This window comes from Galeopterus variegatus, unplaced genomic scaffold (assembly GCF_000696425.1).
Source record: "Galeopterus variegatus unplaced genomic scaffold, G_variegatus-3.0.2 Scaffold461, whole genome shotgun sequence".
NCBI classification, from domain to species: Eukaryota; Metazoa; Chordata; class Mammalia; order Dermoptera; family Cynocephalidae; genus Galeopterus; species Galeopterus variegatus.
Genome location: NW_007726572.1, coordinates 608,259 through 621,912, shown reverse-complemented (window position 1 = coordinate 621,912; position 13,654 = coordinate 608,259). Strand labels below are relative to the sequence as shown.

Here is a 13,654-nt window from a genome sequence, read left to right as displayed (position 1 = left end):
TGGAAATATATCAAACTGAAAAGCTTCTGCACAGCAAATGAAACATCAACAGAGTGGAAAGACAACCTATGGAATGGGAAAAAATATTTGCAAATTATACATCCAATAAGGGATTAATATCCAGAATATACAAAGAACTCAAACAACTATACAGTAAAAAAACAAATAATCCAATTAAAAAATGGACAAAGGAGATGAATAGACATTTTTCAAAGGAAGGCATACAAATGGCCAATAGGTACATGAAAAAAAGGTCAACATCACTAGTCATCAGAGAAATGCAAATCAAAGCCACATTAAGATATCATCTCACCCTAGTTAGACTTGCCATTATTAAAAAGACCAAGAATAACAAATGTTGGCTAGGATGTGGGGAAAGGGGAACTCTTCTACTCTATTAGTAAAACTATAAACTAGCAAAGCCAGTTAGTGGGACTGTAAACTAGCACAGCCATTATGGAAAATGGTACAGAGGTTTCTCAAACAACTACTGATAGAACTGCCATATGATCCAGCAGTCCTACTGCTGGGTATACATCTAGAGGAATGGAAATCATCATGTCGAAGGGATATCTGTACTCCCATGTTCATCGAAGCTCTATTTACAATAGTCAAAATATGGAACCAGCCTACATGTCCATTGATGGATGACTGGATAAAGAAAATGTGGTATATATACACAATGGAATACTACTCAGCCATAAAAAGAATGAAATTCTGCCATTTGCAGCAACATGGATGAGTCTGGAGAAAATTACGTTAAGTGAAATAAGCCTGACAAAGAAACAGAAATACTGCATGTTCTCACTCATAACTGGCTGCTAGGAAGGAAAGGGGTGGAGAGGGAAGGATAAAAGGAAGGAATGGGGTCCGGCCCGGTGGCGCACTGGATAAGTGCGCCGCTTGGGAAGCGCGGCGACGCTCCCGCCCGGGGGTTCGGATCCCACATGCAGACCGGCCGCTCACTGGCTGAGCGAGGCGCGGGAGCGACACCGAGGGTTGCAATCCCATTGCCAGTCCCCGGTCCGGTGCGGGGGCAACACTGAGGGTTGCAATCCGTTGCCAGACGCGGAAAAAGACAAAAAAAAAGGAAGGAATGAAGGAAAGAAAGAAAGAAAGAACAGACTACAACAATAAGTTGAACTTTCAGAAGGAGAGAACAAACCTAAGGATACTAAAGATGGGAAGGACGGGGAGGAGATTGGGGAAGCAATAGGTCAGGTAAAGGGCATAAAGAAATATCACGATTTATAAGAATGAATATGCTAATAATAAATAAAAATTTAAAATTAAAATAATAAAATAAAAGTTTCTTGCTGTGCACGAGCTCAGGCCTTCTCATCAGCCTGTCCAGATGTGGGGCCAAAGGAAAAAGGAAGGGTGAGGTTTAAAAACTAGTCAATGATCAAACACCAAAAATGAGGTCAGACTCTTTATGACACTGAGTGAGCCAATCAGATTCTCTTCCCCAGGAATTTGGAACCAAAATGAGGAGCCACCTAGCTGGTCTCTGCTTGTAGCTGAAATTGAGGGATATAGAAAAATTCAGGAACTGCCATTCTTCCTCCACATATAGAGAGAACCAAAGGAACAAGACCTAGAGCTGCCTGCATTCCTAGGCCTCCCCAGAGCCCATCTGCATTACCCCAAGCCAGGCTGCTTCCCTAACTTGCAATTGGGGTCTTAACTGAAACCATAAATCAAAATTGTCTAAACAAGGGCTACTGCTATGGCAATGAGTTTGATCAAAAAAGATATTTCAAAGGAAGAAGAAAGGACATCTAGCATAGAACCTGGCACAAAATAGACATTGACTAAATAAATCATCAATAAGTAGATGAGTAGAGAGATTGATGATATTCAGTTAGAGAATGCAAGGGAAAAGAAGAGTTGAAACTTCTTAAAGAGCTTAAAACATGGAGATAATTATCTTTTTTTTTAATTTGAAAAGTCATAGATAAGGCAAATATTTATTAATCTAAGAGTTTTAGTGAATGCATATATGAATGGGAAAATGTATGAAATTTATTTCCCTTTTTCCTGCCACCATCGTGATTGCTGACAAAGCATTTGTGTTCCAACATCAAACTCTACTGCCAATACCGATCATGAAGACCTACCTGCTCACCAACACCAACCCAGGCAGAGAACAAAAAGGAAATTGACAGAGGAAGAGGTGAAGACAGTATAGGAGAAAGGAAAGACAGGGAGCAGAGGGTCACTTAAAAATAGATGGGAGAGGGCTGACCCCGTGGCTCACTCGGGAGAGTGCGGCACTGGGAGCGCAGTGGTGCTCCCGCCGCAGGTTCGGATCCTATATAGGGATGGCTGGAGTGCTCACTGGCTGAGCGTGGTGCGGGCGACACCAAGCTAAGGGTTGCAATCCCCTTACCAGTCACAAAAAAAAAAAAAAATAGATGGGACATATGCAGACTCTAAAAGAATTGGCACATGTTAGATGTCCAATACATAACTTCCTGGAATCTGGACAGAGCAGCAGAAAGGCATGAGTTGGTTCAAGTGTCAGTCTTACTATCTGCTACCCAAGCAACCTTGGGTAAACTACTTAAGCTCCCTGAGACACCCTTTCTGGGGTACAATGAGATTGGAAGAGGAAAGATTAAATTAATCTCAGATTCCTCAACTATGAAATGAAAATAATCATACCACCTCATAGAGTTATTGTAATAAGTGGAATAATGAATTTTTTTTTCCTTTTTGTCTCTTTTTTCGTGTCCAGCAACGGATCGCAACCCTCAGTGTCGCGCCCGTACCAGACCAGGACCGGCAACGGGATCACAACCCTCGGTGTTGCTCCCACACCTCGCTCAGCCAGTGAGCGGGAACCGGTCTGTATGTGGGATCCGAACCATCGGCGGGAGCACCACCGCGCTCCCAAGCGGCGCACTGTAGCAGTGTGCCACCAGGCCGGCCCGGAATAATGAATTTTAAATGCCTGGCACATAGCAGTTTTTTAATAAGTTATATTCCCATTTCCTTATCTCAACAAGCCATTCTACCCACTCACTACTTGATCCGGTAGTTCAGTAATTCAGTAGAATATGGCATTTGGTCTTATATCCATTTTACAGATAGGGAAATTGAGACCAAACAACATGCCTAAAATCATAGTCTCTAAGGTCAAGGTTAAAATCCTGCCCACAGATTTCTAGTGTTCTATATTTTATATGACATTTTCTAGCCATTTCTACTTAAAGAGGAAGAATAAAAAGAAATGAGGTTAAAAAGAGGGAGGAAATATCCACAGAAATATATGAGAGTATTTCAAAAAGTTTGTGGAAAAAGGAATAAAAAGACAATATGAATTTTTCCATGAACTTTTTGAAGATCCTTCATATCATTCAAAGATTCCTCAAAAATATTCTAGATAGACTAAATGAGTAGCTTTCTACAGTCAGGGAAAGCCTAGCAAAGGACTCATCTGACTTTATTAAGGTTTATAGAATAATGTTGAGTAAAAGTACAACCTATCCCCGGTCCGGTGCGGGGGCAACACTGAGGGTTGTGATCCGTTGCCGGACACGGAAAAAGGACAAAAAAGATTAAAAAAAAAAAGATTCCTCAAAAATATTCTAGATAGACTAAATGAGTAGCTTTCTACAGTCAGGGAAAGCCTAGCAAAAGGAATAAAAAGACAATATGAATTTTTCCATGAACTTTTTGAAGATCCTTCATATCATTCAAAGATTCCTCAAAAATATTCTAGATAGACTAAATGAGTAGCTTTCTACAGTCAGGGAAAGCCTAGCAAAGACTCATCTGACTTTATTAAGGTTTATAGAATAATGTTGAGTAAAAGTACAACCTAAAATCTCAAAAGCCAAGTTAATCACAGGCATTTAGAGAATTATCTGCATATTTTACTATAAAAATTTTATGATAATATGTTTTAAAGAACAGAATTGTCACCAAAAAAAAGAACATAATTGTCCTGAAATTTAAAACTAACCATTCTCATGAAAATTAGATTGTACTTCTGAAAGAAAGGCACATTAACTTGTTAGAACTCAAAAGCTTAAACTTAAGTTGTAAAGTAAGAGGGTTTAATAAGTTTTGAAGAAAAAAGTTTTACTTTAGCCACTTAACATGAGAGAGAATTCTCATAATCTGTCATAAATGAACTACAGAACTGCAATTATAGTATCAATAAAGAAACACAGGTCATTACTTCATTATCACTTCTCATTATCCCAGCAGTATAGCTTGGACTTCGTTTTATTAACTTTCAATGAAAGTTCTGCCAAATGGAGCCCAAGAATCAAACCACTCTCTGGAGAAAACTTAGTCCTTGATGAAATATTCAGTTCCTCACAATAACTCCATCACTGTTAATTAGGGAATATATTAGATTCCAAAGACAACAAAACATCAGAAAACCATGAGCCAATGCTACGTGCTAAACCAATGCTAGACAAATCCTAGCAATTCTCTCAATTTAATTTTCTTTGAAAAATATGATAATATAAAATCCCACTAAGATCTTAGCTTACAATACTAATTACCTATTAATAAAAAATAACACAATAGAAATATGATAAAATTTAGAAGAATTATCAGCTCTCCAGAAAACAATAGGTATAAAATTAGATGCTTGAGGCCTAGGTGAATGAGTCACTCTTGATAGCGTCATCTTCACTGGTGACATATTTTAAGTCAGGTAACAGCTATTGCAGCAAAAATGTTAATTCATGAGTATATCCATAACTAAAAATATTAATACTATTTATTTAGTGCCTACTATGTGATATGTGCTACAGTCAAACAGTTGACCTGCATAATTCTACTTAACACTTGCAATACCTCTCAGAAGTAGCTACCATTATTAGTCCCATTTCACAGATAAAAATTACTTGTCTACCAATATCCCATGGCTAGAATGAGAAGCTGCAACTTCAACTCAAGTCTGTCTGTCACTATTGACCCAGAAATTTCACTTCAATGAATTTAACCTAAGAAAGTAATCACAAGATTGGCCGGTTAGCACACTTGATTAGAGCATGATGCTATCAACAGCAAGGTCAAGGGTTCGGATCTCAGTACCAGCCAGCTGCGAAAAAAAAAAAGAAAGAAAGAAAGAAAGTAATCACGGATGCAGGTAAAGATTTGTATACACGGATCTGCATCACAGCTTTGTTCATAATAGCAAAAGACTGGACAGTGTCTAAATGTCTAGCAATGGAGAATAAATAAACTGTGATGTATCCATAAGATTCAATACCATGAAGCCATTAGAAATGACATTTTGGAAGAATACTTAATGGAATGAAAAAATGTCAATTATATATTAAATGAAAATATCAGGATATAAAATAACACGTATAATATGATTAAAATTATGCATTATACATAAATTCATATGCATATTTGTGTGTATGTATATATGTATATATACATATATAGGTGTGCATATCTAGATAGATAGAATAATAGACGGGTAGGGAGATAGACAAGCAGATAGACAGACACAGAAAAATAAAAGGGTATATCTGGAGCAGGGTTTCTCACCCTTGGCACTATTGACATTTTGTGCTCGGTAATTCTATGTCACGGGTGGCTGTCCAGTACATTGTAAGGTACTTATCATCATCCCTGGCCTCTACTTACTAGATGCCAGTAGCACCCTGCTAGGTTGTGACAATCAAAAACGTCTCCAGACAGTGACAAAATTACCCCAGGGTAAGAACTACTCTGGGTAATAGGATAACAAATAACATTTATTTTCTTCTTTACGCATTTTAGTATTTTCCAAATTTTTAAAAATTAAGATGTATTATATTTGTAGGAAAAGAAATGTTATTGTAAAGAAGCAAACTCACTAAGAGAAGGGATGAGTCATATTTTATGAAACTAAACTGCAATAATGGAAAATAATGTATTACAGGAACTTTAGAAAATCTGCTATGATTTTTTTTTCCATCAGAAATTACTTAGTAAACTTTTAACAGAAAAACAGAGGAAATAAGTAGAAGTCTCTTCTACCTGCGTCAGGAACATCCGAGCTGTAACAGCAGAAAGAGGTGGATAAACGAGAATTGGCTTAGTTGTCTCCCCAATAGCACCACCAATGAGCTTCCCATTAGAAGAATAAGCAGCAATTGCAAATATGTATTTTTCATTGGTTTCTAAACCTTTCACTTCGAAAATGCTTTTACCATCAGCTGGTATCTATCAACAAAAAGTATATTTCAAGTTATACATGGGAAAGTAAAATAACGTGACTTTTAAATATAATTAAATAAACCTTATATTCATATTAAAAAAAAAAAAACTTTTTTCCTCCACTGTTGGGTTTTAATTATGACTGAAGTTGAAATTAGAGATATTTACTAAAATAATGACTTCATAAGGAAAAAAAAAACACTTAATCGTCATCAATGAGGCTTTGGTAAGATTTCTTGACATTTAATTTTTAATTCAACGTACCGCTTCTCCAGAATTTGGGAGATGATTATTGTTTAGCCTTACTTTTCCATAGCTTCCTTCTGCTTTGCAACCCAAAATGCAGTACCAGCATACCTGCCAAGGAGAGAGAGGAAGAGCCTATCATCTGTTTAAAAGGCATTTGATTTCTTTTATGTCAATGTAGCAAAAGGAATACTTCTCTAAATAAAAATACAACTATTCAAGTTTCAAACATAAAATCTACTTTACAAATATGCTTACATTTTATCTTAGAAAACTAAAGACAAATATAGGGCTAGTTTACACGGGACTATTGAAACTAAAATATTCATTACTAATTATTTTAATTATCATTAATTGAGCACTTCCTATGAGTTAAGTATTAGTAGGAAATTTACGTATACTTTCTAATATTCACAGCATCCCTATGAGATGGATACTATTGTCATTTTGCTTTACAGTTAATGGAGACAGAGATGTTAAATAACTGTTCCCTAGACCAGACAGTGCCAAGGATTAACTCCAAAGATGACTTAATCTTAAAAAAAAAAAGATCAACACTGAAATGATTTTCATATTTTACATAATATGTATGACAAAAAAAGCAAATGGAAAAAGAAACAAGATGCTAAATTGTAGCATTTAAAATAAAATATAAGGGCCAGCCCGTGGCTCACTCGGGAGAGTGTGGTGCTTATAACACCAAGGCTGTGGGTACGGATCCTATATAGAGATGGCCGGTTAGCTCACTGGCTGAGCGTGGTGCTGACAACACCAAGCCAAGGGTTGAGATCCCCTTACCGGTCATCTTTTAAAAAATAAAAAATAAAAAATAAAATAAAATAAAATATAAAAATACATATGAAAAAGCCAGGAAGAAAATGCCCCTAAATAAGAACAGTGGTGGGATTTGGATGGTAAAATGGTAAGATGGGAGGTAATTTTTTCCTCCAAATTATACATTTTCTGAAAGATATTACTTTGATAATTTTTAAATATAGTTATAAACAAAACACAAAATGCAAATTCCATGGAAACAACCTAACTTAAACTTTAAATGGTTAAACAATGGTTCTTCTGCCAAAATGTGAAAATAACGGAGATTCTTTATTGGAATGAACGATTCTCACGGAAGGAAAAGGGGAGCAAGTTGATACCTAAGGGAGTAGCATTATGAACGAGCCATACTGTTGGGGGTTGTGGTGGTCATCGCTATGGCATTCTCTTTTTCCCAGTGGCAACTCCTAAACTACAAGGGAAACTGGAAAAAGAAAGTGGAATTGTTTCCAAGAAGCAGCTTCCTCTTACAGCTTATGCCTGCTACTCCTTCCTCCAGGTCAACAGAAAAATCCTAATGGTGTCTAATCTACATGAGTGGTCCTAAACCTGACTGTGCTCCAGAATCACTTTTTTAAAATACAGTTTGTACAAAATCAATCATTTTCCTAAATTACTGATACCCAAACCTGCCTAGCTTCAATGAGTTAGAATCTCTAGTCCAAGTGTCTGAACCTTTGTAATTCCAGAGAAAATTTCTCAGGTGACTGTGATATGCACAACTGATTAAAGAGCACTAGTCAAAGGCAGGAGAACTCTAAGGACAGACAGAACATTGAAGGAAGCCGGAGGCCAGAGGAAAAAAATCAGATGAATCTCAGGTTAAAATTTGAAATTAACTTCCCTTGATTTCCAATGCAAAAAGAGTAGCGTCTTTCATAGAAAAAAAAAAAAAAAAGGCAAAAAGAGTGTGTTATATGACTTTAGATCATTATTACTCAAAGTTCCAATATACAAGTATAAACCAGAATTTGGAGGGTAAAATTCTCTCTAAAAGCATTTTTACAAGTAGACTTTATATTTTCGTTTTGTTCCACTGATGGAGTAACTCTAAGAAGCAATGTATAACAAGAATCTACATAAGAGTAGAGATATCATCAACACATCACCATTAATTTTAGAAGAGTTTATAAATAATGTAAATAACACTGGCATTTTCAATTATAAAAAAATATTTTAATGAAATGAATACTTAACAAGAGATTTTGATAAGAAAAAAGATGGCTGAATTCTCAAACCGGAAAATTTATTTAAGCCCATAGCACCATCTAGTGCTAATGAGTATGGAACAGTTGGCAACAATTTCCTGGAACAACTTTCCTAATGTAAAATACACATAAACTTCATATAGTGCACTAATTGACAAGTCCTAAAACTATAGGTCAAATATGAGACTTATATCTTCCTATTTCTAAGCATTATGAAATAAACTAATCACTAAATTGAAATACATAAAAAGTAAGATTTTGATTAAATAAACCAAAATATTTGAATAAAAACAAACAAAAACTCTTAGTAAATCAGCCAGTCATAGTTCTGTACTAGTTTTCCAAAATTAGTGAAGCCCCATTCTTAAACAGATTCTTTAAAAATCCAAAGTTGAACTTTCAAACTGCTAGCAATAGCACTACATTACCTACAGTATAGCACATTTAGGTGTAAGATGAATGTTACTTCTGTTCCCCCAATTATCAAGCATTACAAAAGCGATATTACTTCTCACTGATGTCCATCTCCCATTAGTCTGAAGCTCCTTGAAGAATGGAACCACGCTTTACCTGTGTTTATCTTTATACCTCAATTACTTCACAGAGAGCTTGACAGATTATAGACACACAATAATTGGATAGAGTTTATGAAAAACAGTGAAATAATGTAATCACAGCCTATACCTTCATTAATTTTTAGTAAACTTTACTATATACCTTTAATACAAGGGGTGGAGAGACATCAGTTGATATGCCAAAAATATTATACATTACCTCATTTTATTTTCACAGTAAATAACACGTTACAAATGAAAAAAACCACAGAAAATGTATTTAGCTTTCCTAAATTCATACTGCTAGTAAAAGGTGGAGCTAGAATATTAAACCTAAATGTGTCTGACCTCAAAGCCTATGATCTTTCTACTATATCAAGTTCATGCAAAACATCCTAAAGAGAATCAAAGACAAAACTTTATTATTTTATAAAACATCAAAGAGCATGTTGTTGAACATCCAAGAGGAAAATGCAATATTCAAAATATAAATTAGGTGGAACCAGATTGTCGTGAGGTAACTAAATCTCAAGTTTTAGTCACATTTAGGCCAAATTCCAAGGCATCAGGAATGGGAGGAAAAGCTCATCCTTTAATAAATACATAAATGTTTATGATTCATAATATGGTTGGAACTGTCATTTGTTTGCATCAAAAGAATTCACATTTTCTTGGAAGAACTTTGGGCAGAACCTCTAGATTCACCACCTTCACATGTCCATACTGCTGCCTCGTCCCCATCGCTGGCTCTGAGACTAACTTCTACCCTCTTCAAATGTCTGATTCCACTCAGGTAAGGCGTCTATCCTGAGCACACTAGGATGTCAGCATATGACTGTCTAATGGTGACAAAGATACTTAGAGGAAAATGTTTTTCTATTGTGTCTCCTTACCATATATTTGGCTATAGCACTACTATACAGAGGACACCGTAAGTAGCAAAAGGGGGAAAATACCATGAAGAAATAAGTATACATAAGACATTAGAATACTAATCCAGTGTTCAGTGCTTATAAATAAGACTTTTCAGGTCTTAAAAGCAAAAACAGTATGAATCATTATAGTCATAAAAGTATTTACAGGGCCGGCCCGGTGGCGCACTGCTACAGTGCGCCGCTTGGGAGTGCGGCGGTGCTCCCGCCGAGGGTTCAGATCCCACATACAGACTGGTTCCTGCTCACTGGCTGAGCGAGGTGCGGGTGCAGCACCGAGGTTTGCGATCCCGTTGCCGGTCCCAGTCCGGTGCGGGCGCGACACTGAGGGTTGCGATCCGTTGCCGGACACGAAAAAAGACAAAAAAAGGGGAAAAAAAAAAAAGTATTTACATTGCTTTGCATGAGGCAAAGATCATAACAAACAGCTTACCTGAACATCTGAAATAAACGGAGCAGGTTTGAGTGTCACAGAACAATGAGTTCGGGATAGCAGGATAGGAGGAGGAGGGATTCTGCTTTTTTTTCTTTTTGAACCTTCCAAAAATTTCTGATATGAATATAGGGCATTCTGTTCTGCTTCAGTTTTCTCAATTAAAGAATATGCTTCCTAAAATGAAGTGTGAAAACAGAAAAATACATTTTAAGAGCCTGGACTTCACTTACATTTTCAGAATTCTGGTGACATAAGACAACATTATCTTTCACTATGCAGTCTTTTGAGGCTCAGAGGCATATATATTTTAATCATTGCATGATTTTGTACTTAATAAGGCTAAGCATGCTCACCAATGGTGGCATATTTCTATGTCTAATATATTTATCATTACTATCATACATTAATATGAGACATTTCATTTTTAAACCAAACCCTCTGAATATCTATCATCATATTTCATTGTCCTTAAAAAGTTCAAAACACGGGCCGGCCCGGTGGCACACTGCTACAGTGCACCGCTTGGGAGCATGGTGGCGCTCCCGCCGAGGGTTCGGATCCCACATACAGACTGGTTCCCGCTCACTGGCTGAGCGAGGTGTGGGAGAAACACCGAGGGTTGTGATCCCGTTGCCGGTCCCGGTCCAGTACGGGTGCGACACTGAGGGTTGCAATCCGTTGCCGGACACACAAAAAGGAAAAAAAAAAAGTTCAAAACACGATCATCTGCATTTATTCTGACAAAGTGTACACTTACCCTTAATGCAGATTGAGGTGTAATAGTCTCAAGTAATAAGACTATTGGTAAATGCAGTTTATGAAATGAATATTATTCAGAGTTTCTTATTTAAAAGAAATAAAATAGACACAAACACTTATTCTGTAAACTTGAAGTAAAGGCAATTACTTTTGTAAAACAGCAAGATAACACATGAAACAAAAGAGAAACATAAAAATCTGATCTAAATAAATTTCTAAAGTAAAGCTAAATATATCAGCAACAATAATACATGCAAATAGGTTAAACTGACCTTCTAAATAAAATTAAAAGGCAAAGATTCTCTAATTGAGCTCCAAGCAAAATCCCATGTGAAGATTAAAATTAAATGAATGATGGAAAAAGAACAGTCTTTTCAACAAATGGTGCTAGAACAACTGGATCTCCACATGCAAAAGAATAAAGTTGGACCCCGACTTCACATTATATACAAATATCAACTCAAAATGAATCATAGACCCAAATGTAAAAGGTAAAATTAGAAAACTCAAAGAAGAAAACATAAGAGCAAATATTTATGACCTTGGGTTAGGCAATGATTTCTTAAGTATAACACCAAAAGCACACTGACAAAAAACAAAGTACATAAATTGGACTCCATTAAAATTAAAAACATTTGTGCTTCAAAGGATACCATCAAGAAACTGAAAGACAACCTACAGAAGGGGAGAAAATATTTGCAAATCATATACCTCATAAGGGACTTGTATTCAGTATATGTAAAGAACTATTACAACTCAATAATAAAATGGCAAATAACCCCATTAAAAAATGAGCAAAGAATTTTGATAGACATTTCTCCAGAAAAGATATATAAATAACTGATAAGCACATGAAAAGATGTACATCATCATTAGCCATTACGGATGAAAATGCAAAATCAGCAAACTGACTCAAGAAGCAGGAAACAGAGGAATAATGATAGAAGAAACTGGAAAAGATATCTGCTGTGGTCTGATTGAATTGTGTTATCCAAAGTCCATATATTAGAAGCTTAATTCCCACTGTAACTGTTGAGGGTGGGAAACCCTATTATGGCAATTGAAAGGTGGGGCCTTGAAGACGTTGATCAGATTATAGGACCGTGCAGTAGTGAATGGATTAATAATGGTGGCCAGGGGCATGGTTCTGAGGGCTCTAAAAGGAGAGCATGAGAGAGTGTCTCTCTCTCTCTCTCTCTCTCTCTCTCTCTGCTCCACCATTTTCTGCCATGTGAGACCCCTTCATTGCTGTAAAGCCACTACCAAAGACCCTCACCAAGTGTGTTCCCTGGACTTTGGATTTTCCAGCCTCCAAAACTGCAAGCAATAAATTTCATTTTCTTACCAAGTACCCAGCTCCAGCTATATTGTAACAAGCAACAGAAACAGACTAATACAGTACCCAAAAATTACTTGCCATGAAAGTGTCAGGCTCAAATGATCTCATAAACAAAATATGTCAGATCTCAAGGTACTGATCATTCCTATGCCATCTTTAAATTGTTTTCTCATATAATTTTATAAAACTATTATAACTGATAAAACTGCACATGAAAACACAGAGCTATAATTTTATAAATATAAAAGAAAACATTCTAAATAAAATACTAATACCTTGAATCTAACAATATATGAAAGGAATAATGCACTGTAATTATATTGTTTTTCTCCCAGGAATGCAAGGATAATTTAACAGGAAGTAAATAAATATAACTTTATATATTCATAAATCAAATGAAAAAAACTATGAGTATAGTGCTCAATAACCAAAAAGATATTTGAACATTTTAAACATTTATTACTGATTTTTTAAAAACTCAAACTAGGAAAGCTATTTTAGTATTATTAAAAAATATTTTCACCAGTAGCCAAAATATTACTAATAGCCCAAAAATAGCACTCAGTGCTAATAGTGAAGCACAAAAAGATTTCTCAATAAAATCCACAAAGCGAAATAATGTCACTATTCCATTTTATTCTGGAAATTCTGGTCAGTTTAACAAATACAAAAGAAGAAATCCTGGAAATAAGAAGACATGTCTGTCTACCAAATTTCAAATGCATTTCACTCTGATACAAAAACCTGTGCTGTTTCCCCTACAGAAGACATGCTAAGTTTGAAGTTTCCACTTGGAAATACGGATCTCAAGCCCAAAGGAGAGAGTAAGACTGGAAATAGGATCTGGGTATGCATCAAAGTGATATTTAAAGTGTAGTGAGTAAACCAGCTCCCTGTGAGAGTGGAGATTACAAAACTATAGTGTCATACATTTTTTCCTAAAATAATGAATCTTGACCTAAATCAATATCAGAATTAACTTCTTGTTTTTATTTTTATTTATTTATTTATTTTTGTCTTTTGTCTTTTTCTGTGTCCGGCAACAGATCGCAACCCTCAGTGTTGCCCCCGTACCGGACTGGGGACCGGCAACGGGATCGCAACCCTCAGCGTTGCTCCCGCGCCTCGCTCAGCCAGTGAGCGGGAACCGGTCTGTATGTGGGATC

General features: G+C 36.2%; 1 protein-coding gene across 1 annotated transcript in view; it reads right to left on the bottom strand.

Moving 5' to 3' along the window:
• Nucleotides 1-13,654, bottom strand: part of LOC103587571 (chromosome unknown open reading frame, human C12orf55) — a gene marked incomplete at its 3' end in the record, with an annotated part of 124,558 nt that overhangs the window by 28,130 nt on the left and 82,774 nt on the right. The window contains exons 17-18 of the mRNA XM_008569066.1: nt 10,388-10,564; nt 6,001-6,186 (exon numbers count right to left, since the gene is read on the bottom strand). Coding sequence (XP_008567288.1) covers nt 6,001-6,186; nt 10,388-10,564 — 363 coding nt within the window. The remainder of the gene's footprint in view (nt 1-6,000; nt 6,187-10,387; nt 10,565-13,654) is intronic.